This window comes from Ambystoma mexicanum, chromosome 8, assembly GCF_040938575.1.
Source record: "Ambystoma mexicanum isolate Mex_15411 chromosome 8, UKY_AmexF1_1, whole genome shotgun sequence".
NCBI classification, from domain to species: Eukaryota; Metazoa; Chordata; class Amphibia; order Caudata; family Ambystomatidae; genus Ambystoma; species Ambystoma mexicanum.
In genome coordinates, this window is record NC_090929.1 from 1,194,716,524 (window position 1) to 1,194,743,765 (window position 27,242).

At 42.9% G+C, this 27,242-nt stretch overlaps 1 protein-coding gene across 1 annotated transcript in view; it reads right to left on the reverse strand.

Annotated features, from left to right (window-relative positions):
- Positions 1 to 2,281: 2,281 nt before the first annotated feature.
- Positions 2,282 to 27,242, reverse strand: part of MINPP1 (multiple inositol-polyphosphate phosphatase 1) — a 609,776-nt gene continuing 584,815 nt past the window's right edge. Inside the window, exon 5 of the mRNA XM_069611293.1 lies at positions 2,282 to 9,699. Coding sequence (XP_069467394.1) covers positions 9,300 to 9,699 — 400 coding nt within the window. The 3' untranslated portion in view covers positions 2,282 to 9,299. The remainder of the gene's footprint in view (positions 9,700 to 27,242) is intronic.

Genomic DNA, 27,242 nt, shown 5'->3' on the forward strand with positions numbered 1-27,242 from the left:
ATGATGGTATAAATTGGGGGATCTAAAACACCATGCAATACAATAAACAGCGAAACTCAAACTTATATTTCAGGGGTTGTAGATATGCTGGGTGGGGATGAGTTTGTTACTGTAGAAGTAACAAAGGGGGAATGTTAGAAAGGAGCTAGCGCCTTCCTGCACCCCCAAGAGCTTTAGAATTAGGCAAGACTTCTTTTGACTGTTTCCAGGCACTAGAAGAGACCAGATGGGAGGAGGAGCACTGAGAAAGCTTTTTTCATGCAAATATGATCACACACACACACAGGGGGCACTAAAAGAAGGCAGTTATTTAAATATAAAGGTGCAAATAACTATTAGCTGAATAAATTGGTAAATGTTCAAACCTATTTAGTTTTTCTCAAAGCACGATAGAAGCAGGCTCTCTGCCAAAAGGAATGTGGCCTGTGCTAAAAATGGACTACAGGCATTGCCGTGGTGTTCGTGCTAACAAGCACATTGACCAGCTGTTTGCCGTCTGTCAAAAGCCGACGCATGCTAAAAGGAGAGTTTAACATGCTCAATGCACAATATGCAGAATTATGGAAAACCAGGTTTAAAAGAGATTAGAAGACCAGATAAAAATATCAGTAGAATGAGTGACATATGGACAGAATGACGGGAAAATGTGTTTATACAAAAGAGTTCATACATTGCAAAATGAAGGAAAAAATGAAGCTCCATTATATTCTTGCATAGGCTAGCAATATGGAAAGTAGCATGTCCTAAACAGAAATCCGACCATGAAGAAAGGAAGACTGGACCATCCCTTGTATGGAAGAAAGACGGTGTGGGATGGTGCCATATCCAGTGACCAAGCCAAAAGTATAAAAGCTCCTGCCTGGCACCAGTTTGGCAGGAGAAAGGAACGGTTGAGGGACAGAAGAGACCATTCAGGCAGCAGAGTAAATGTGTTATCCTTGCAAAATAGACTGTTGGCCTTAATTCCCTAGAAGGGTGTACTTTACTCAGGTGTGAGCGTGATTTAGGGGCACCCTTATAATTAGGGATACCCCTGTAAGTTGGGCTACCCTTACAGTCCCCTGTAACAAGTGCCACAACATTATACCTGCAGCTTCTGCCCATGATCCCATGACTCGGAAACCCAGTCGCACATCCTGAGTGGCCACGTTTTACATGTAATTAGGGCTCTGTGCCTTTCTTTACCTCTTACGGATGAGTTAAAGGCAACACTGTCTCAGGCGTTTATAAAGATAAGCAAGATGCATTGCTGCACTTCCTGTAATGACAAGACGACACCAATGGGAACTCTGGACTCTCAATGGGAAGGACTACCTTTCTTCACTGGCTACAAAATCACCATCCTTATCAATCTGATGGGCGAATCTGTAAATCACAAAATGCATTGAGGTACAAAGGTTTATTTGCAATACAATCTTTTTTTTAAAAAAAATGTTTATTTAGTTTCTGCTGCTTTTTGCCACTTATGCAATTTTCTAGGAGTTTGCTTCAACGTCTTTACTACCCAGAGGCACAAGCCCTTTTCTCCTGGTTTACCTGTGTTCCTGGACAACATTCCTGTGAATTTACAACAAGATATGACGTGAATCATGATGACACTCGGGTACATACATATCTGCATTTCAAGAATTTGAATAATCTATACAATGTGTTTTAGCATTTCGATTTTTGATACTACACAGATTAGCTTGTCTGCTTAACGTTTCTGCCAACAGACCCTTCAAAATCGAATCGAAGAAATGAGAGACAAGTCTATGTATTAAAAATAGACGCAAAGTTCATCAGAAATGTAGGTTTACCTGCTGCTGCCACTGCTTCAGGAGCATGATGCAAGCTTACACTGCAATAATCAAATGGCTGCCAAGGTTACAACTCCCATCCCACTTAGCGATTGTAGAGAGCTGGAACATCAACAAATGAAATGTAGAGAAACCTATGTTGCTACCAAAGGTAAAACAAAATGTTTCAGACCATTCAAATAGGCCAAAATATGTTAACCAAAGAAGGCGGAGGCTCTGCACACTCGTATTTGAGGTTTACGTGGAGGAATTTGTTTTCAGAAAGGACTACTGACTGGTTCAGGAGACGTTTCTGGGGAAAATCTTTAACCATGGATAGCAGTTGTGAATGAACACTCCAGTTGCATTATGGATATAGTTTTGGTTAAGAAAAAGGAAGAACAAGGAAATGGAGGCACCCATTAAAGGGGGCTGGGTGTTATCTGCATGCCTTTTAAAATAACTGGAAACATTACAACAATAAGTAAATTAAAAAGCAAATGCAGCATTACACTTCTCTTTATTTCATTTCACTGCTGTGGAGAAACATTATTTTAACATTAAACAGCTCCTTTATTGAATCACACAGATGTGATGCCATCGCAAATAACTTTTTCATGCTCAGTACACAGCATTGCATTATCCTCTTCAATGAATTCATGATTAACAAGGAAAACATGAAACGTATTTCCAGACAAGTTTGCGCTTTGGATGTGTTCATTGTTTAGCTCAAGTATTAAATAACACTACCTCCACGTAAGATTAAGATTATATTGCAATGACAATGAGGGAACTGGGAAGCACTTCACTAAAATCATTAATACTGTTTATATTCTTCCAAAGTTCCCAACATAAAGAACACCCTTCGTTTTCAATGTTCTGTGTTTCAGCAAAAGGCACATACACAAACTATAATGTCGGAATGCAGGATAAAAAAAAGGAAAAAAGGACAAGGATTGTAAAATAACATCAAAGCATCTATATGAAAAGGAATGTACGCAACATACATTAACAGTGCTGGAGAAAATAGCTGTGTATTGAGGGGCGGTTTCATGCTGGGGTTTGAGTCAAACATGACCGGTGGACAACTGGTTTGAAAACGGGACATTCGGCCAAAACGTTTGCAATATGAACATGTACTTCTGTTTTTTGGGGTATTCTTATAATGAAGACGTAGCCCAAAGGCTGCATAGGCGATCGCCATAGGCTACATAGGCGATCTCTGTGAATTCAAATTGTGGTTATATGGTAGGCAAAGCCTGTTAGCTGATTGGTTTGTTGGCATAAGCTATATTAGAAGGCAAGCCAAGTGGTTTACTTGTCAGGACTAACAGAAAGGTAAGTCAAGAACCAAGTGAGAAAGTGTGTGAAGGGTTTTCAAGGCACACCTTACATAGCAGGAATGAAAGGTGTAACATTTCTCAGTGAGAGCATATTCTAGAGCAGAAAACACTGAGGGAGCAGGCACTGAGTTTATAGAATGGGTGGTGATATCAAGCGAAGAGCGAGATGTTAGCTTTAAAGAATTGGGTTGAAGCAGGTACTGCTTGAAGTCTGTTCTAACCCGTGTCTTCACGTCTTTCCTTGGTTGCATTAGAATGCCTGGTGCTCCCTGTGCGTGTCCTTGTGATGTGAGTGACGGAGTGTCTGCTTTAATGAGTGTTACTCTGGTTGTGAGTTGATCTTGGGATGGGGATGTCGGTGGTCTAATGTCTATATGTCTTGGTTATCTACCTTGTAGGTACCTTGAATAGAATCCTACTTCTGTGAATAAACCTACACCTTTTCTACTTGAGGTCCCTGCAGTTGGCTTTCTTTACTACAAAAACATAAGTTTTAGTTTTGTTCCTGAATTGCTGGATGAAAGGAAGGGGCCTTACGGTCGAGAAAAGCTTGCTCCAGTGATTGTTGGTCTGTCAGGGACAGTGCTTGGTTTCCTGACATAACATCTTTGAACTTCATGGGTCCTGGAAAGGGGAGCCAGTGGAGATGTGTGTGGGTGAAATACCTGTGCTTCTTTTGACCCCTGGTCAGGTGGGTGGCTGCTTAAGCACAGCCTTCACTGTGAGCAAATGAGGAAACATCCAAGTCAAAGACTGCGGGTCTTAACTGGGATATTGGGTATCAAATTAAGCAACTGTCCTTTTTTTGTATGCAATTGTTGGTAGCCTAATGGAATGAAAGTTTTGTTTATTAAAGTTTGTAAACCTCACACTCCATCAGCCGATTCAGAGTGCTGCACATAAAACTAGACCATGGGTCCCCATGTCCAACTCTTCAGAATAAAATCGGATCCAATTTCTGAGCATTTCTAAACAAAATATTTTTACATTCCATCAATCGTAAATGGGAACTATTTACACAATCACGGAAGTCCTGAAAACCTAGCATGGCGGGGGCTCCTGAGGACCCTAGATGGAGATATTTCAGCTAGACAGAGAAAATTCCTTTGCAGTAGCCAAGAACCAATACATTCATCCAATAGGTAAACAACATTTCCCAAAACAATGTTCACACAGTTGCAAAGGCTAAAAACATCAGATTATTATGCACCGTCCCATAAAAAGGATTCTACGTGTTTTCATAGCCTTCTTTTTTAAGGTCTGCACTTTGTTTGTGCAGTTTTGGTCGTCATGAATTCAACCAATTTTGTTTTCCCTTTATTTGTTTAATGGGGGCCTCTCCCATTTTCCTCCTATTCCACACCCCAACCCCCGACCCCCACATACACATATATATATATATTTAATTGTTGGAATTCAACCAAAACTGCACTAACAAAGCACGGACTTTAAATAAGAAGTCTTCAAAACACATATGATAAAAAGGAACATAACTGCAAATAGTCCGATTTGAAAAACAATGGCATCATTATGAAAGTTGTACTGTATCCGCTGCATCCCTGCACACACTAGCAACTATCAGGAACGTTTCCGATAGACTGTTTAGAGCCCTCATATTTTAAGAACTTAATCTGCTCAATTCTGTTTCAAATATAGATAAACCCTGGAAAATAATCCAGGCATTCCACTAAAGTGGTGATCGGGGATTCGTAAATCCCATAGAAGTGAGATCAGTAGAAAGTTGTAGCCATACTCTCTATGCTACTAACCAATTTCTTGCAGTCAATTCGAATCAAACCATAGAGGGAAAGAGCAAAATAAAAGCTGTAAAAGATTTTAGGTTCACAGTATGATGCAATAGTTTCCACACAAAAGAATGAAAACACTGGATACTGTACTGCTCTGCTGCCAGCTTTTGTACTGCATGCATTTTCATCGCTGAACCCACCAAAATAATATATATGTACATTTGCAATGATATGCCAATTCAGAGCGAGGATTCTACTCTTAGCAACAACTATGAACACTACCCCAACATTTGTACTTTCAATCTCCCAATATAGCCTGACAGTACAGGTGATTGAATTAATCTTAGCAATTTTCAGACCTTTGCAATGTAAACACACTGGCAATGTTCTCACTTTCAGATTAAAAGGACTGGGAATATACAAGCGCTCCTCCTCGCACCCAGTCCCTGGGAATGCTGCTTGACATTTGCAGTGCCAGTTCTTGGTCTCTTTAATGTGTGGCTGCAGTGGCTGTCTCAATCACATTGAGTTGTAAAAGGTGGTATAAGAACAGCAAACATACTGCAATCATGTAAATTTTGTACAAACAGCTCATTATCCAAATAAAGTAATGTTCTGGGAATTAGAACATAGTGTGCCCCCCTGCAGCACGAACTAGCTTCCATAGCATCTCAGCAAAGGTGACAGCTCAGTTTTGGGAATCATGCCCAACAGCAATAGTCCTCTGTAGGAGCAAAGCCACTTCACAAGGACAGTGTCAGGATTAGATGTAGTTATAGCTCTGAAAAGCTTATGGGGACTACCCAGGTATTCACAACCCTCCCCACTTGCTTAGCACTTGTAGAGCCATGGAAGGCATTGGCAGAATGGAAACATCTGCACACAACTGACATGGAACTATACAGGCAGGAGATATGCAGCCTGGCATGGGCAAAATGCCCATTGCTTACATATGGTCAGCAAACTGTACAGCAAACTCAGAGAGCCTTGATAGAGCACGTGCTCATGCATAAAAGAGTTTAAGTGCAAAAGCTATGCCTCGCCAAGAGGCCAAATCATCAAATTTCGCATAGATGGACCAACGGGGCCACAAATGTAAGTAACCCAAAGATACATTCTGTCCTGTACTCTTTACAGACCAAACTTAATTTTAAAGGCTGCAGATCTACCAGGGAAAGGAAACACAAGGTCACACTACATTGTCACTCAAAAATAAAGATAAACTGATTCTGTGATGGAGCATCAGAGAATACAGGCAATGATTTGGAGTTCAGTGCTGGAACACTAGATGCTCAAGCCACAGATTATAGCTCTTACATTAATAACTGATGAAGGTCTTAAAGTCTCTGCAAAAATGTGGGCAATTGTTTGGGAGCCAAGTTAACTCCCACTGCAGAGTTAAACACCAAAGAGTGCAAAATAGTGGTTTCTGAAGGAAGCGTTCGAGAAGTGAAGGAAGAATATCAACAGCATGTTGCTTAAGCTGCACAGTCTGATGGGAAGATATTAACACAAGATCTATTTCATGTACGCTGGAGCTGAAGCCAAATAAAATCTTTATAAATCAAGAAGCCTGACCTGGCGATGGCCCATCCTTTCTTGTATGTAAACTCAAAAAGTATAGTTCAAGCAGAAGATTGAGCCAGATAGTGATGTTTCTTTTCGGTACCCAGTGTTAAGTAATGCATGCAGGCCATGACGCCTTTTGCGTGCATGGGTCTATCCTCTGGAATGCACTGACCATGATGCCGATACACAGAGGAACTCGAGAGCCCTTCAGTTTAGGAAGCTACGAAAACCAATCTTTTCTAAGCACTCCTGCTCCTTCAGGCCCAAGTACAGTTCAGTGTTCAGCTGTAGGAAACTGCTGATGGCTTTACAGTGTTTTACATAAGAATGCATAACATAGGGTGAGGACCAATAAAAAAGTAGTCTTTGACTGGCAGCCAGTGCTGCATGTTCAGACCTTTGAAAATGGAAGGCAGTGTGGCAAACTCAAGTTACGGCAAGTTAGGGGGTGGGTACCTATGGGCCCACCCACATCCCACATCCCACCTATCTGGGTTTGTTGAGATGCTATGTGAGCAATAAGTAAATTGTTTTTCGGTGCGGTCATTGAGAGATGTTGGGTACCTACAGGCCCTCCCCAGCTCTTGGGTCTGTCTGATCAGTGAAGTGGTCTGTGCTAAAAGGGGGGAAAAATAAATGTTGGCCCATTCAATATCATGTCTCTTTCCGAGCTTGCCTCATTAAAGCCAGTATGTATAATCTCTTGCCATACCACATGCAATTTGTATTCCAAAGTCCTTTTCTATCTTATTGCTCTGCTTAATCATTCCTCCTGGTTGCCAGGGTTTTCACTTCTTTTGATTATGTGGAAAAAAATGTTATACTTCTACTATGGGTGTATTACTGTAATATAGACCATCCAACCACAAAGTTAATTTCCGTAATCTAAACATTGTGTTTAGCATAGTGCTAGAATACCTACATATATGTGAACATTAAAAATAATCTGGTGTACTTCCGTGCAAAGCATTCAATAGTGGGACAACAAGATTTCAAAGTGAGGGCAAAAAAGGCACGCTTCAGAAGTCTAGTTCTACTCTTGACAGGCATAGTGTTTCAATAATGCAGTTGTCTGCGTCCACTCGATTCTCTCCCAGTTACACAGGGATCCAAGGGTGAAACCCAAGGTCAAAAAGTGCACAGTGCACCCACATAGTGATCTAGGAAGTATATTCTCCTCACCCCACTCATTTCATGTTCCCTTTATCTGTTCTAGTAGGGCGGTCTTTTAACGAGATATGCAGACACAACTGTGGTGTCAAGACCAAAGCAAAAAAGTATGGTAACGGACAATATGTTGTCATTAGGTTCCACGAAAAAAAAATATGATCAATACCTCCTTTCACCTATAAGCAAACAAAAGGAATGAAGATGGGGGGGCTTTTGGTATACCGGGGTATCCTAAAGCCAATAGAGTGGGCTTTAAGGTCCACCCAACAAAATCTGAATTTGCCATTTCAAATGTGAACATTTTTAAGCACCCAAAAGGTTTCTATTACAAAAGATACTTTCGAATTGCTTACGGTCATCTACATACAGGCTTCAACTAATCCTAAAGAGAAATGCCCACAAAATACTGCAACCAATGCAAAATCAAACATATGTATGACTGTAAACACACTTCCAATGAGAGGAATCAGCTCTCTAATGGCGTGTCAGGACACTGCATCATTGTTCGACCAACTTCTTACTTCATTCTGACTACTGCCCAGCAGGGTGCCAGGATTCACAATTCTCATTAAGCACCAGGCCCTGAGCAGGTATGGGGAGGGGGCGGAATTGGGAGGGCATTACCACTTCAGGTAATACCCCGGCGACCTTCGCTCGGGCCTTAACAAATGCCTTGGGGCATTACCTGAAGTGCCAATGCCCCCTGCAAGGGGCCTTTTGCCATTAGTAGCCTGGCCCGCAAGACTGGGGTACTAAGAGCCTTTTTTTCTGTTCCGAAACGCTGCAGGGTTTTGGAACAGAAAAAAAGTCTAAAAAATGCCCGCCGGGGTACGGAAAACAAAGTCTGTTTTCCCTTCCCCGGTGGCCATTCCAAGGGGGCCAATGAAAATTAATATAAAAAGGTAAACAAACAAAATGGCCGCTATTGAAAGGAGAGAAGGGACTACATGTAGTCCATACTACCTTTCCATGACGGCCTGTCGTGGATCGTGAGCAGACACTCTGGGGACAGAAGTGTTCCCAGCGCGTCCGCTCCCGAAAAAGGACAAAAAAGAAGGTAAGTGGGGTTGGGAGGGAGGTGAAAGGATTCTTTGGATTGGAGAAGGCAGGGGGAGAGAACAACACTTACCTCGATCCCTGGTGGGGGAAGATGGCAGCCTCCAGCCGGGTGGTGGCTCGGAGCAGGTATTACTCCGTTCCGAGCCTCCTCATTTTGACTGAGTGGCTGCCACACCCGCCCGCTGGGGACAAAAGGAAAGAAGGTTATGGGGAGAGGGATTACCGGTCGGGTAACGCCCCTGCGAGGGTCAATGCGATTGCATGTTACAATCTCATTGTCCCTTGCAGGGTACTAATCCTTAATACCAGTTTTGCATATCTGAAGATATTGAACTTAAAACCTCTTCATTTTAGAACCTATAATTAACAATGGCATAGTGAAAACAGATGATTATGCTTTTTTAACATACTTATTAAGCATCACTTTCGAAAAAGCAATTAAAATTCATGCACTGCACACCACTTTGAACATGTAACACTGTTTTACAGATATCCTGCATTATCGGTTCCAAAAACGTCTTGCACCGATTAGGTTTGGTCAAAAGTCCATGGAATTTAGCCATCAACTTTTGGGGATAGTCCTGCACTGTGGACATCACTCTCACACAAAAGCTGCAATGTTGTCCTTTCCATTACAATTCATCAACAACGGTTTCGTTGGTCTGTGTGCGCTTACACTCTTCCGTGACGTTACAGCCTTGCAGGAGGTCACTATACTGCCCCTTCAGCTCCTGGTACGAAGCAATATTCCTCCCGGAGTGCGGGAAGGCCAGGGGTTTTTCATTCAGCAGCATCTGCACTTGGTACTCTTCCTCGTTGCCTTTGACATGGTCACAGTGGTACAGGACCAACACCATGTTTGCAGCGTAGGGCACAATTCGACCACTGCGGTACTTCCGATTGCTTTGCTTGGCAAAGTTGCTGGCAGTAAGAGGTTCTTTATCCTTGAAAAGGCCCATCAGAACCAGCAGAGGTTGCAGGGTTTCTGCATGCCCAAACTGCAGAACTACAGGCAAGGAGATCGGCTGGGAGCTGCAAGACACAACATGTGTACAGAACGTAAATATACAGAACACAACCACAAATAATTAGCAGCCAATAAAAGAATAAAATGCAGAATATGTACGCAAACGTTAAATGGCATTTCGTATTGAATAGCAAAAGCTCCAAAACGCAGAGGTACAGGTGCAATATGAACTCTGGTCCCGCCTTGAGCCAACCCCAATATTGCACGTAGCTGCACGATGCCGTGTTTGAGGTGGATAGTGCCAAAAGCAATGCAGCAGACAGAAGAGATTCTACAATCATAGAAGTATAGAACATATACAAAGACATGCTTTAAAGTTTACTGCAAAGTAAAAGAATTGCCATAGCCATTTGTGAATCATGTGAATTACTGTGCAAGAAGGATTGTTCTGCTTTTACCTGAATGCTGCTCCTGAGCCAAAGCTTCCTCACACGGCACTGCAAGCGCAGCTCTTGCCGTCAGGCCCCCTGCTTCATGGAGGAGGCGGGACCAGTCCGGCTCACGTGACTCATCACGTGACTTTGCAAGTCCATTTAACGAGACTCGAGCCACCCTTGCGGCGTTAAGCCCATCGGGGTCAAGGCCACTGGCTGTTGTGCGGCTGCTAGGCGCAGGTGGCGCGATCACCGGACTGGAGACTGTGGAGGTTTACCCTCTTTGATCCATTCCGGATGCTTTGCTGCTCACTTGACTCTGTTAAGCGTATTGATTGGTCGCCCTCATTGTACCGGAAATATTATTAGTGGCGAAGTGCGGTGCTGTCTTGCTGTTCACCGAATTAGCGCAGAGCAAGGCTACTCCCCCTTTTCTTTTTACAAGCAGGACCAATATCTACTTTGTATGAGTATTATTTAACGTGCCATTTGTTTGTGCTTTGTAAACCCAATGGTAGCTCGTAAATACACATTGAAAACCGGCATGACAGGAAACATTGAGTCATTTTAGCACGGCAGCCGGGCCGTCCTTAAAACAGTCAACCTTACCCTTTGCCGTCTCCACTGGTACTAAGCCTCGTCGCTGTAAGTCCCTTACATCTGATGTATCTTGCCGTCGATTACATGATGCCCCTTCAGGCGAGACATTGCCTGCCGCGCCTGCAGTGGCGTCGACGGTCAATGGCTCAGTGGTCCTTTCAACCATAGTCACCTGCGGGGAGCAAGAGTCACCGCTTACAACGGTTGAACTTGTTCCCAAGGTGGCTGATCATCACTTGTCAACTCGCCCAGAGGCTCTTTGTCCCCCCCCTGGAGTGGCGTCAATCTGCCCCAATTTTAAAAGTGTGCCGACTAATTGTTGTGTCGAAGAAGTCACCAACACAACCCTAGAAACCGTCTGTCTTGCTGGCGAACTTCAAGCGGATGTCCACACATAAACAAGTAGTTTTTCAACTTACTCTTGCCCTGAATTGGGCAAATTACCTACTGACACACATATCAATAGCATTCCACAAAGTCTACCAATACCAGCCATCTCCATGGCTCCTGCTCAGTGTTCGGTGGCCGCCCAAGTGCAGCTACGTCAAGCCCACGAGCAACTCCGCATAACGGGTGAAGTTGGCGATGATACCTTAGATTCCATGAATTTGTCTAACCACTCTTCTTGTCCCACGTCTGATGTGTTATATATAAGCTCAAATACGGGGGATCTGATACAATTACAGGAAGATCACCCACCATCATCATACCTGCCAATAGTTCTTTCTCCCCTCAATCCACTCATCATAATTCTGTAGCATTAGTAATGTTGGATAAATCCCATACTGATATTGTATACGAATCGCCATCTTTTATAGCGCCCACTCTCCGTCACACAAGATTTCGAGAAGCCGATCAGACATCAGAATTTTTTATACAAAGAGCCCAGGATAAGCGCTTCTCATTTCCAGAGGCCCCAGCTCTGAATAAAACCTTAAGTGCGATCAACACTGCATTAACCATTGCGAAATTGTATGAGACATTGGACTATAAGGTAACTCACCAATCAATGCTCATGGAACAATATTTCAGCAAGGACCCTATTGTTGAACATAAAAATCCCATTTTCGTTACTCCTAAAATTCTACCAATTTAATGACCATAGAACCTGGTAATTCCATCCAGGGGACTAGGTGCCCTCAAATCATGAAAACTCTAATGGTTGAAATAAACCAGCCCATCATTTCATCAACTTCAACTGATGTCTGTCATCTTCCATCACATCAGTTCATTATTGATGATACCACACAATCATCCATTGAACCCACATTGACCCTAGACCCCAAATTGCTTCCCAAAGATTCTGCTAACATCTTTGAATTATTTGAACCAGCTGTGCCTACTTTATTATCCAAACTCCCACGTTCGAGGAAAGAGTGGAAAAGAATGAAAAGAGCTGTGCAAAAAACCAAATCTTGTCCAATATCAAGAGATAATCCCTGAAAATTCATCAAAATTCAATCTCGAGTGGAAAAACCTTTAGTGTCATCAATCGCTGAAGTTCCACCTAATGCGAATCCAGCGATAATACCATATCAACCACTTGATGATCTTATAATCTTAACAAAGTAGATTGCCATTCCTACCACTTCGTCTCTGTCCATGTTTCCACCCAAATCCGGTCCTGGAATGGCTATGCAATCTGATTTAAATTGCCAAACAGGCACCATGTCTTTAACATCATCAGCCCCTTTATCAAATTCAAAAACACATGTCGAGTTAATCCTCTCGCAATTAAGAGAAGAAATAAGAGCCTCGATCAATGCCTATATTATACATTCTCCCCCGATTTCATAATTAACTCTTCCATCGTGTATTGAACCAACGCAAGGCATGATGAATCCAACCTTGCGGTTACCCATGAACCAAATCGAAAAATCTACCATTGTTCCACAGTTCACAACTGCATGTACATCTACGTATACACATGTGGAACATGTGCAGCCTACTACAGTTGGTTCAGTAAAACATCTACAGATGCAAGCGAACTCTACATTGAATTCTATACTAACTCATGACTTGCATATAGAATCTGCCCCCCAAGTTTCAACCTCAGAACAAGATCTAAGAGACTATATCAAATCTTCCATCAAATCTTGTTTTTCTGAACTTAAGTCCACTAGTCAAGACCATAAACTTGTCAAGACCATAACTTGTTCAGCCGTTCCTCTTAAAACAAATATGTCTCATCAAACCCCAAAGAGATGAAATGAACAGCTGAATTTTGCAGCGAATAAACCCATGCCTTGTGATACACATATGCAAAAGTTACTTATGAATCCTCCAAATCTGTGTCCCACTGGCAAACCACAATTTTTCTCATTGAACATGAAGTGTCGTGCTGCACCTTTTCCAACATATAGTCTTAACAGAACAAGCATATTGAACATTTGTACTGATGTGACTCTAAAAGATCTATCCACCACTGACATTGAATTCATAGAGTTTAACAATCAAGATGATTTGTCAGAAGTCAAGATACATGTACGCTCAGGTCTAGTGTTCAACATGCTATGGCAGGCGCGAATGTCATTATTTGATTTGGGATTCATGATGTCCCAAGACATTAATCCAATTATTGATAATACACAAAAGGTTCAAATTCGGACGTACCAGTCAAAACAGCATGACACTTCTCGAAGTCTAACTCCTTATCAGGCTTCCTTAGCCGTGGGCTCTCAAGAGTATGGGGGCCATTCATAACTAACCTTCAGCAAATATGCTGTTACTCTCCTGTCTTGGAATACTAGAGGCTACAATCACTTTATAAATTCAGCTACAAGTGACTTACATCGATTTGATATCGTAGCCTTGCAAGAAACATGGCTCATGACTGCCCCAATCTGTGCTTCACATACAATCATTTCTTCTTTTGCCGTTAAAAAATCCATGGGGCGCCCCTTCGGCGGCTTGCTTCTAGCAGTCAAGCATGATACTGGCTTTAGTGTTGTACAATATCCCTCCTTATACCCGTACTTCCAAGCAGTAAAATTAACTCGGGGTATGGTGAGTTTAGCTATTATCAATATATATAGGAGCAGACAGAATTTAACAGATGAGATGTTTTTTATGCATTTGACTCTCCATTTGGATAAAATAATTGTTGACACTAGCATCATGTGTTCCATTATTCTCGGCGACCTAAACCTACACATCTTACCAACTGTTAATCGTAGGTATAGGCCCGAAGAACAAATGTGGTGCAACATTATGCAAGAAAGGGGGTATGCTATGGTGAATAATTTTTTTTTTTTTTATGAGCGTGTCTTGTGGCTAATCACTGCTCCAAGTTCATGCCCCTGGGGTCGTATTTGATGTATGAAGCTGGGATCGAACGAGTGTGAAGTTTTGTAACTCGCTTGTGTTAGTCTGATGAGTTCTATTTTCCTTTTCGGTTTTTAAAGGTTTATTATAAACCATATAAAAATAAAAAAAATTTAAAAAAAAATAATAATACTGTGGCTAGTGATGTACCTGCCCGTGCAACTTGGTCCTCTGGCACGTGGCAGGCAATTATAGATTACATCTATATAAACAACAAATGTTTATCCCAGGTGCAGTCTATGAATGTAATACCTTCATCTCGGAGTGACCATAACAAACTCGTTATGCACCTTGACTTTCCAGCAGGGCAACAACTATTGAATCAAAACATCCACCACCATTCTTTCAAAGTGAACGATAGCGGTACCCGCTTACGCTGGAATCCAACAACATTGAATCAGTTTAAATAAGACTTGATTGATTCCTATAGAGCCCCGTATCTGAAGGAGTCTCAGTGCTATGTCACTAAGATGCAAATTCTCAAGCAAATAAAAATGTCTGATTCTAGCATTAGACACAAGCACTTACATAGTTATGATGCAGAACTTCAGCATAGAAAGACATTGCTAAGGCAAGCGACCAACCCTGAAAAGGCTCCTGAAAGCCAGATGTAGACAATGGCTGAAAGGTCAGAAGTGCCTACAATATCAGAAAGACGGAGAGGACATGTTGAGACAGATGCTCACTAAATCTACCAGTGGCATTTGGAATTATCTGAATGTGGCCACCCATAGACTACAGTCTGCTGTACTTACCTCTGCAGTCTCAAATGAAAAATGGTGTGAGCACTTCAGATCTTTATATCGCTCCCCTTTTCCAGATCTCTTACGGGGGGTTCAGCACATAAATTCATCTCATGACTTTCGAATAGACATTGTGAACATACTAGATTGTATTAAAATTCTCAGCCGGTCAAGAGCGATTGGCCCTGATGGTCTACATAATAGTATGCTCAAAGATCACCCCCATGAATGGACATCCATTCTCCTCGAAATTTTCAAGCACATCTTTAATGTTGGTGAAATTCCCAACTCATGGAGGCGCTCAATCATTCTCCCAATCTTTAAAAAGGGCGATAGGGCTGATCCTACAGCTTATCGTCCCATCGCCCTTCTCGACTGCCCGGGCAACATTTTTGCCCGCCTTGTCTTGAAACAATTCAATCTCTGGCTTGATTCGAGTGAATCACAGGATCCATTTCAAACAGGATTTTTACCTGGTTTAGGTACTGCCATCAATGTCATCACACTAAATTCCGTCATTCACCATGCTCACCAACGATGCCAAGTATTATACATGGCATTCATTGACTTTCACATTGCGTTTGATGCAATCCCCCGTGAGCTAATATACAAAAAACTCATGGACAAAGGCTGTCCCTGGTTTATCCTGAAGTGGATTATTCAATTGCACATGGGCAAGGTCTATTATCGGAACCAATTGAGACTGCTTGTGGCCTTAAACAGGGCTGCCTCTTGGCGTCAGCGATATTTAATTTTTTTATATCAGATGTAAGGCAGAAATTTGCCTCAATAATCACAGACTCTCCAAAAATCAATGGTATCCAAATCACGCATTTGTTATATGCAGATGATATGGTGTTACTTTCGAAGACTGCAAATGGCCTCCGTGCCCTATTGAATGCTGTGGACCGCTATTCTATCAAAAATTATATAACTATGAATATAGCGAAAACCAAGGTAATTCAATTAGGCACTAGGAAGCAACGATGCGTTGATCATCAATGGCCCTTACAATGTACAACTCTGGAAACCGTACCGTCATACATAGGCACCTTGGTCACAAATAATTTGAATATCAATGCTGATGATCAATGTGTAAAACAAAAGGTCATAACAGCAGTATTGCAGGCCTATTTAATTAGGACTAAATATTGCAAGTTTTCCTTGTTCCCGATAAATATTTATTATAAGCAAAAGTTTGTTCCAGTAATAACCTATGAAACTGAGGCCTTGTTGAAAAGATCCTATATTTATAGGACTGCTATTGAGGGACGCTACTGGAAACGAGTCTTGCCCCTACCACTCTTCTACCCCATGTGTATTCTGAGACACGAATTGGGTCTAGTGTCACTGTATGCCATTTGCAAATGGAAAATCTGCTCACTCTATAGGAAATGTGTTATGGCAGATGACAAATCGGGTTTAATCAAAATTATTGCGAAATATCTTCTACATTCAATGGATGCGTTTCCTCGGAGTTGGAGGCTTCAAGCACAGGAAATCATTAGTGAAACAGGGATCTCAATAACATTATTATTAGAGAATCCGAATAGAGCAAAAATACGATTATGGGAGTATGATTGGATACAAACGCGATTGGCGTGTTCCCAATATCAGACCTTTATAAAACACTGCCTTCAATATGAAACGTTATGGTACAATCGAAAGTTATCTAATGATGTTCCCCAGTTCACGTCTGTGTGATGATTTCCTGCGCTATCGATTGAATCTTTGGCCAACTAATGAACTCCTATACAAATGCAAACTAATATTTGAAAGCATGAGCATGCTTGTCGCTTTTGTAAGGTCTCACCAGAAACACTGAAACATCTGTGTTCAGACTGTCCGGCGTTACTCATGCAAATAATTAAGTATCTTAAACCTCTATTAATGGATCATGTCATAACCACCAGCGATAGATTGTGGGACATGTTGTTTCAGACCAATAGACACCCATTAAGATATGCTATTCTGAAATTTCTATATAGCTTGAAATTAATAGATAAGACATTGATCCAGAGCAGATTATGATCACATGTATTTTACTTTTGCAATTAATTTTTTTGAAGGTTGGATGCTATATCTTTCACTATTATCACTGTGTACTGTCCTTAAAACAATGAATTGTCTTGTCTTGATTTAAGTTGAATTGTTAAGCATAATTTATTTGCTTCATATCTTGTTTATTTTTCCTTCTTAAGAATGTTGTACATTATCACAATTAATTTTAACAAGATTTGTAACTGCATTTGTTGAAAAATCAAGTTTACTTGATTAAAACAACTTACAATAAAAAAAAGAAACCTCGGTGCAAAAGCAGCAAATGAAAGAGCAGACAACATGATTAAATACAAATGTGAAAGAAACCCTTGCCTATTATTAGTAAATGCACATTAAAAAATTAATATTTGATAGTTCCCTGAAAAACGGGGATGACCGGTTACAAGCAGATTCACAGACATAGAACTCCATCAGTGAAAAAGTGCAAACTTTCAACTTCTACTTAGTCCCTTGTATCAGGTGTGAAAACCCTTAGCAAAACTCAGCAGGAGAGCTGGGTAATAAATAAATTATGAACCTTCCTTACTTTTGAAGCAAACAACTAAACACATTCATGAAAGTATGCATGGACCTCCATGTTGCAGCCCTGCAGATGTCAAGCAGGGGCACACCAGAAAGGAACGCCATCGTCGCAGCGAACACTCTGATGGAATGAGCCTTCAGGCGGCCGGAAAGAGGCCTGTTCGCCAGCCAATGACAGTACATGATGCAGCCGGAGAGCCTCCTTGAAATGGAAGCCTTGGACAAGGCCTTCCCATGGTTCACAGGACCAAAGTTCACAAACAATTGAAAAGTCTTCCAAAAACTCTTTGTGCGTGTTACGTAGAACTTCAAGGCCTGAGCAACGTCCAGCGAATGCAAGGACCTCTCTGTCTGCGACAAAGGTTTTGGGAAGAAAACCGGCAACACCAAGGGCTTGTTGAGGTGGAATTCTGACAGAACCTTCGGCATGAAAGAGGGGCGTGTATGCAGTACCACCTTCGATTCGTGGAAAGTCAGATATGGTTGCTTGCAGTATAGGGCCTGGATCTCACCCACATGTCTGGCAGAGGTGATGGCCACAAGGAAAGCTGTTTTTACTACAAAAACTTGAGTGGGGTTTTATGCATAGGTTCGAAAGTTGTCCCTAGGACCACGTTAAGTTCCCATGCCAGGGCAGGAGCCTTCACCGGTGGGAAAGATCGGAAAAGCCCCTTTAGGAATTCCTTGAGTCTGTGGGACCATAGCGATGATCTACCTGGGGATCTGGTGTAGTGTCCGATGGCCACAAGGTGTACCTTGATGGATGCGTGAGCCAGTCCAAATTTTGCCAAGGACAGCAAGTATGGAAGAATCTGTGGAGCAGTGACCATCAGCGGGGTAATCTTCTGCAACTGGCACCAAGTAGCAAAATGCTTCCACTTAAGGCCGTAGCACTTTAGGGTTTAAAACACCCTGGCTTTGGTGAGGCATTCGCTGCAGTCTGGTGGCAACTCATAACCTCCAAACTCTAAGGCTGTAGGAGCCATGTCCTCAGGCTCAACGATCCTGGGTCGTGATGAAGTATTACGCCTCCCTCTCTGGTGAGCAGATCCGGAAGTACCGGCAAGTTTGCCTGTAGGCGACGCTGACAGGCTGAGAAGGACCGGATACCAAATCTGCATCGGCCACGCCAGGGCAATAATCATCATCTTGCATCGACACCGAGTGTATTGATGACGCGTAGCAGGAGAAGAAATGGGGGGGGCATACAGAAACAGACCTTCCCACAGGAAGGAGAACGCGTCCCTCAAGCTCCTCGGTTGGTGGGATCTGCTGCCAAACTTCTGGTATTTGGAGATCGCTGCAGTGCCAAGCAGACTGATCAGGGGTGAACCCCATTTGACAAACAGGTGGTCCACCTGATCCTGACAAAGCTCCCACTCATGAAACGAGCGCAGTTCCCTGGTGAGAGAGTCTGCAATGGTGTTCTTGACGCCTGCCAGGTGGAGAGGGACGAGGAACATCCCCTGCCCGATGGCCCAGTGCCACAGGTCCCGAGTTTCCTTGGAGACTGCTGGGGATCGAGTGCCCCCTTCCTTCCTGATGAAGAACATGGTGGTGATATTGTCCGTGAACATCCTCACCGCCTTACCCTTCAGAGACATTAGGAAAGACTTGAGGGCCCAGAACGCTGCCCGTAGCTTCAGGATGTTGATGTGCAGATCCTTCTCATCTGGAAGCCACAGACCTTTGGCATGTAGACATCTGGTGTGAGCCGTCCAACCTTCCAGAGAGGTGTCTGTGGTGATCGTCTCCTGGTATGGCAGGGTTTGAAATCCCGTCCCTTGGGCGATGTGGAAGTGCACTCCCCACCACTCTATCGCCTGGCAGAACTACCCGTTGAGAGGGATCTTGTCTGCAAAATTCCCAGACACTTGGATCCAACGTACATCCAAGAATTCCTGTAGGGGGTCGCATCTGCAACATGCAGAGACGGATGAGGTAGATGTAGGATGACATCATGCCCAGCAACAACTTGATGTCCCACATGGTGGTCGCTGCACCTTCCCTTCAATGGCTGCTAGCCTCTCCTCCGAGGGTGATGTTATGCAAGCCACTGTGTCGAGTCAGGCACTGAGGAACAGCGTGTTCTGTGATGGCGTCAAGCAGGACTTACTGGAGAATCCCAGCTCTGTTAGTAGTCGGATGGTCTTCTTCGTGTGCTCGTCGGCCAGTTCCCGAGAGCGAGCGCGTATCAGCCAATCATCTAGGCACGGGTATACATGTATGCCGTGCAGACGCAGGTGGGCCGCCACCGTGGTCAGGCATTTTGTAAACACTCTTGGGGATGATTTCCAGCCGAATTTTATGGCCTTGAACTGGTAGGGCTGGCCTTGCACCACGTACTGTAGGAACATTTGATGTTTTCCGTGGATGGGGACAGGGAAGTATGTGTCCTCGATGTCAAGAAATCCCCTTTCTCCAGTTGGCCAAGCACGTGCTGCAATGTGACCATCCTGAATTTTTGAGACTTCAGGTACTTGTTCAGAAAGCGCAGGTCCAGGATGGGTCTCCAAACCCTGGTCTTCTTTCTTACCAGAAAGTATCTGGAATACACTTCGAAGCCCTGCAGCGTTGGGGAACGAGCTCTATCGCCCCTTTCCGTAACATGGCTCTCACATATATACATATAGAGATGAGGGAGAGAGAGTGTGACAGCAGGGGAGAGAAGGGGAGAAGGAGGGCGAGAGTGTGGGGAGAGAAGGAGAGAGAGAAAAAGCGGGAGAGAGGGAAAGCGGGAGAGAGGGAAAGAGGAAGAGAAGAAATGACGAGGGGAGAGAGAGAGAGAGAGAGAGAGAGAAGAGAGAGAGAGAGAGAGAGAGAGAGAGAGAGAGAGAGAGAGAGAGAGAGAGAGAGAGAGAGAGAGAGAGAGAGAGAGCCTGAGATAGAGAAATACCCAGAGAGTGGGGATATTTGGCTGGACAGCAAAATATGTACCATGTACAATGCCCCAGAACTAAATGGTGCTGTAAATGTCCCATCTTTTGCAGACGGATTACGGCCTACTCTGGGGTCCTTCTTTAAAAGAAAAAGAAACAATGTACCTCAAATATATTAGCCCATCCTCCTAGCAGAACACATTGGGGCAATGTACAGTACAGATGACACACAGAAGAAACTGATTAGAGAGGGAGAGAGAAGTGAAATACAACATGCACACAAAGAGGATGTCATAGCACCCATATACCATGAAAAGTGCAGCAGTGCGCAGTATAAATGGTACGGCATAAATTCCAGGAACATGGCATGCACAAAGTGTATGCAGAACACACAGGCTTGTCCAGAGCTGAACCTACAAAAGCTAATGCTTAGCACCTCGTTCTTCTAAACCACGTTTGGCAAATTAGCGGTCAGCTTTAGGGGCTTGGGATTTATTTCCTGTTTTCACCATTAGGAGGGCCATCCAAGTATGTCAAGGTTTCTGCGAGTGGGCACTGGTCTTGTGAAACTGCCTTGCTTCCATGGTTAGTGGAACAGGGACAGCCCAGCAACCGTGTTACAGCAGAATATTGGTTGGGCTTTTAAGTGCTACACAGGCCAATGTCCTCTTGCAGAGACATTTAGTTACACCCTCCTTCTAACATTGGGGTGAAGTCAGGTGCGGGTAGATGGGTGTAGGGTCCAAAGCGAGGAATGCCTGTGTGTTCCATAATTATATTCTGCTAATCGGTTTCCCAATTCTATGATACAGCACTGTCTATAGTACATTCACTGTCATCCCTCATACTGTACCTTCAAGCCACTCATGCGGGTGGTACAGCAGGTACTATATATATGTCACATGGACGCTACTGCGTCCATGTAGTTATGGTTAAGTTGGTGTTTCCATAGGAAGAGCATTTTTTGGGTGGCTTATAACTTCACTCCCTCTGGACGAATCCTCACCAAACTTTGCAAAAAAAAGTATATGGCCCACTCTGAATTCTTTTGCAAAGTTTGGAGAGGTTTGGTCTAGGGGGGGCAAAGTTATAAGGGGGGGTCTCAAAACTTTTGTTTTTTCCCATAGAGATAATGGGAAAAAAATTTGCGCACGCCTACAGCCCAAACCGCTGGACGGATTTACACGGCCGGACAGTGCCCTGATTGGCCGAGCGGCTTGCGCGATGTCCGCGGACATCCAACGTGTTCGCTGATTGGATGGCGTGGGGCGTGGAGCGCGTCAGATTTTTGGTGGCGCCCGACATCTTGCATTCGCGGACGACCGTGAACAGCAAGGTGAAACTTGGTTTAAAAATTGTATTTAGTGGAGTGTGTTGGTGTGTAAGAGTGTTTGGGGAGGGTGGGGGAGTATGAGATCGGTGCAATGTTGTATTTTTTTTATGTGCTAGACGCTTTTGTTGTGTTCGATTTGCCTGCGGACAACACGGCTGTTCTGAAATGTTCATAAATAAGCAGAATGGATTCGGTGTCAAGTTGAAAGTGTTCTACGAAGACTCGTGGGGTCCTGGAATGTTCGCAGGGGGTGTCCTGAAGACGTTTTCTGTATTGTTCGTTGTCAAGCTGAAAGTGTTCGAAGAACAGTCGTGGTGTCCTGAAATGTTCGTACATAAAGAAAATGGGGGTGTCCTGAGGACGCTGTCCGTATCGTCCTCTGGCAAATTGAATGTGTTCTAGGAACTTCCTTGTGTCCGCGGACATTAAAATGGTTGCAATGCTTGAATCTATGGGTGTGATATGCTGCGGTGGTTGTGGCCAGGGTATAGAATGTTGGGTGCATGGCCATCTGGCCATGCACCCAAGACTCTATGCCCTGGCCACAACCACCGCAGCATATCACACTCATATGCCATGCACCCAAGAGTGTATGCTCTGGCCACAAGCACCGCAGCATATCACACGCATGGTGGCTTATAATTTTGGGTCAAAAACAAATGTATAAGGAACATTGTTATAAGCCAGTATGGGTGCGATATGCTGCGATGGTTGTTACTATTTGGTTTAGTAACGGGAGTCCATGTTTTTCTTGTTCATTTCTGTAATAAAAGAAAATAGCATGTTAGTATTAGTATTTTATAAAGATTTATTACATTGTACAATCAACATTTTCATTTTTTTTACCCTCATATTTAGTAGATGACAAACCAGAGTACTGTGCAATTCGCTCAGTTTCTGTGTTTGTTGCTAAAATCATTGGGTCTGTGGGAGAAAAAAAATCCATGTTGGATTAAAAAAAAAACCTTTTTGTGTTATGCTACAGTTAATTTGTTTGTTTGTTTTCAGTGTTTACTTTTTGTTTCTGGCTAATGCTTTATACATTGGATTGTTCCAGTTTTTGGGAGCAGTAAGATATTAGGTATTTGTTTGGATATTGTAAAATTTTGGAGCAGTTGGATACCAGTAGGCGTATTGTAACTGTTTATTTTTTGATATAATTTTGTGGTATTGATTTATCTGTTTGTATATTTCTAAATGTTGGGACAGTTAGATACCAATTGGCATATTCTATCTGTTTTTTTCTCTATTTGAGTGGTATTAATTTATCTGATTAGTTGTTGTAGCATCTTTGGCCAGTTAGATAGCTTTTGGAATATTGTGACAGTTTATATGTTTTTACTACAAGTGTACTTAAGGTTTAAGTACAGTTTAGTTATCAAATTTTGGTTTTAAGAACATTAAATAAGCGTTTGTAAGATTTGCTGGTAATCTCTGCTTTAGAGTAATGGTACTATCATTACATTCAAACCATCCACATTTCTTTTTATATATGCAGTGTAGTGCCCTGAATTTGTTTGTTGCTCCTGCATGGTAGATTATACCTATTGTTGTGAAGGTTTTCCTACCAAGTGATATTTGACCATGTGTGAATCCAGTCAGCTTGCAGTTGTTTTTGGTACCATCTGCATTGTAACGTAGAAGCATTCGTATTACGTATTTACTATGTGTTTGTATTACTAACGTGGAGCGATTATCTGAATTGCAGGTCGAACATAATCTACCATGGTTTGCATTTTGCAAATGGAACGGATTCACAATTAGGTATTGATATATACACAAAGCGTTCATTGGGGATTTGTTCTTGTGTCACATTGTTGCAGATAGTGCATGTATGTTTCCACATGTATGAAATCTGGAAGATTTCATTTATAGGTATGTTTTTGTTTTCCAGTACTAATAGTAAGTACATTAGAAATTCTTGTGGATCTTCCTGTGAGTTTATAGTGAATTTCATCATTCTAGCACAGTAGTCCAATTGTTGTCTTATTTCATAAACACTATACGTGTTGTCAGGATTGTTTGCTGCGTTTCTGTGAAGTACTAACATTTGCAAACACAATGGGTCTGTACTGTGTAAGTAAATGTTCTCAACAATTGGTGGTAATTGAAATAGAATATTCATTGCTACATTTGCGTAGCAACTTACACCAACTATATTTGAGAGTTTAAATGGACCAGGTAGTTCTGTATCTGACTGCTTTTTTTTTATTTTTTTTTTTATATTTTTATTGGGTTTTGTTTTAACCCTTTAAAAAGCAAGAACAAACACAAACCAATCCTTAACATTCATCTCGCATCAGTGCCGGCCCTCATCTCCCCATCTATTTCCCCTAACATGAGCTCGGGTGTGGATCGCAGGGCGGCCCAACAATCATGTCCATCGAGATATCGTGTAGATGATCTTTTATAATACGAAGAAAGGATACTAGTGCATATAGCATTGCTCTGTTTGATCCTTCAAACAGGGCTCTCCACCAATCATCTCGGGTGAGGAACTGAAAGTTCATTGTTATTGGACTAAAGATGTTAGCTCTTTTGGACTCAAACACAGGGCACATTAGGATTAGATGTTTCAGAGTTTCTTTAGAAGAAGCACAAAAACGACAGGTCAAATCTACGTCCGGAGATTGTGACCAGTAGCAGAGGCGTTCTTTGGTTGTCATAACATTCAGTCTAAAATGGAGATAAAGAGCCCGAGCCCATTGGTCAGGAAAACAGGCCAAATACAGGGGTACACATCCATATGCCCTTGCCTCGGCCGGCACTTCGAGCATAGACCTCGATTTGGCTCGTTTGTCACAGGTCTGAATCCAGTCATTTCTCCAGATCTTTAGTTTTGCCGCATCTGGATTTTCAAGCAGCAGTTGCATCGTGATGTCGTACGTGTTAAGCACTTCAAGGCATAGCTTGTTCCATTGGAATACAATTGTAGGGGCCTTGGCAGACTGTGGGTTGTGTAAAATATCCATCTGGGGCAATGTGCTCTTCATGTTTAATTTCCTGAAGATGCTTAAGAGGTTCCAGGCAACTCTCGCTTGCAAAGATATGTATCCAAGTTCATATCTAATGCACACTGTGGCGGTGCCCTTGGGAAGATGGAGAACCCTAGACCAAAAGATGTTTTCTAAGGAATTCCACACTTCAGATCCACACCCAAAGGCATTTTCGCCAGCGTATATCAGAGACGGTACCACCTTCTGCTGAAAGAAAGTTAACGTTGGTCTTAAACTAAATTTGCCAAACTTTTTGTTGATTAAGACTGCTTGGCATGCCAGTTGACGGCATTTTTTCTTAGCTGAATCAACCCAGGGTGCATCATTTATGCTAGCACTTATCTGCATGCCTAGGTATCTGGTGTTAGGCACACGCCCAATGGGTTCTTTGTTCACATACCATTTAAATTTCTGCCGAAGCATATTGGATCCATGGAGTCTTTCAAGGACCACATTTCCCTCTGTTGATAACCAGCCCGTTCTCTGTTAGATATTTCTCCACGGCGTTCAGTTTCCGCTGTAGACCTATAGGAGTTGAGTCTATCAGTATGATGTCATCTGCATAGACTAAGTAGTCCACGTATGAGCCGTGGAGTTTTGGCGGGAAAGTGCGGAGACCACAGAATACATTCTTAATGTCGGATATGAACAAGTTGAATAGTATTGCCGCAAGCGGGCATCCTTGCTTGACGCCTCGAAAGGTGTCAATTGGTGAAGAGAGGTTGCCCTTTTGATCTAGGCGAACTCTGATGTTCGTGTCCGTGTGAAGATCATGAATAGCGGCTAACAAACTTGCAGGGCAATTCCATTTGATCAGTTTAGACCAAAGCAGTTCTCTATTAATGGTGTCAAATGCCTGGGACAGGTCCACAAGGGCGAGATAAATCTTGGAATTAGATCGTAGGGCTTCCATTTTCAATAGGTTAAGTGTTAAGAGGTTGATACCACAGCCCAAACCTTTGACGAAACCAGTTTGTCTTGGGTCCATCTGGTTGCAGCTTGTTAACCATTCAGTCAGTTTTTGTTGGAGAAGAGTGGCATAGACTTTGCCCAGTACATCAAGTAGAGCAATTGGTCTATAGTTCTTTGGGTTGTGGCGATCGCCTTTTTTGAAAATCGGTATGATCACTGCCGATTTCCAGGACTTGGGAGTCTTACAGTTATTGACAATCCTTTTAAACAACAACTCGCAGAAGGAGGTCCATAGTTCAGGTTGGAGCTTGAGTGTAAAGTTCGTTAGGCCATCAGGGCCGGGGGCTCTTGAGTTGTTCAAGTTCTTAATGATTCTCAATATGTCATCATGGTCGAAAACCAAGTCCCAATGTGACAGTGCAGGTGGTCTCCAAGCAACATTCTCACTGTTGCTGCAGTAGAGGTTTGCATAGAAGGAGACCCACTCGGCCTCAGAGACCAAGTTAGCTTGAAGAGCATGTTGAGGAGCAAGATTGTCATTTATCAATCTCCAGTAATCAGCGGTGTTTGAGCTCTTCATTTTTGATAACATTAGCTCTGCATCGTTCTGCAACATGATACCTTTGTGGGACTTAAGCCAGTTCTTATAGCGTTGTTTAAATTTTTTGACAGTTCCGTTGGCAACGCTGGGGGTTTGTTTGCGGGCCGATCTTATCTGCCAGCGTAGGAGTCGTTTCCGTTTTTGCACCTCAAGATCAAATTTGTGCTTCGATGAGAACAGACTGTTGCCCATGTGGATCCTGTTTTCACGGTATTGAGTTAAAAGGTGATCATATTCCGTGAAATCAGAGGTCTGAAGGCCCCTCAGGATGTTGCTTGTCTCATTACAGTCTAGATTTAAGCGAATCCTACCGGTTCCTGTTCTGATAGGAAAGGCCCACAGATCTCGAGGGTTTTCAACTGTTTCCATGAATGTCAAGACCACCATGTCATGATCGCTGTGCTGCATTGTTTGGACAGACAGACTAGTCGTTCTCATGTGGATCCTACTGGATACAAATATGTAGTCCAAGGTTGAGTAAAGGTCGCCTCGACGCCAAGTAGGAGCAGCTGGAATATCTCCCATCGTTTGACCATTCAGCATCATCAGGTCACGTAACTTCATTTCCAGACACCATTGGGTTGCCGGAAGGAATTCTAAGTTCTTTACAATCTTCTTGTAGCCTGATTCGTTCGAATGCTCAAAGCAGTCAATATTAAGATCTCCACAGACTATCAACTCATTTGCGGGGCCAGCTTCCATATACTCGATCAAGGACTTCGTGACTTCATCTATGAAGTTTGTGGTTCTACTCACTGCATGGTTCCAGTAGAGATTAAAAATGCAGATCTTAGATGTAGCTCCAGCGGGTGTACTTCCCACCCCGACCGTAGTCACCTGAATATATGGAGAGATGCTTATTGAATTTAGAATCCGAAGACCTGAGTTGATCCTGGCAGCTACAAGTAGACCTGCCATCGGTCTCCCCCTATTCTGTTTGAGCGCCGGTGTATGGGCAATTTCAAAACCCTCCAAAATAGGTTTTTCACAGAGCCATGTCTCTTGTAGGCAGATAATGTCCAAATCATCGGCCCAGGTGGTGTTAAACAGGTGTCTGAACCCTCTTGTGTTCCAGGAGCCCAAGTTGAGGGTTTTTTTATTGTTATGGTTCTTGGGGGCCTGGCGTTAACAAGGCATAGTGTTATTTAGGGTTTCAGCAACCCAGGCCCAGTCATTCCCCTGCGTCATAGATGATATATCAGA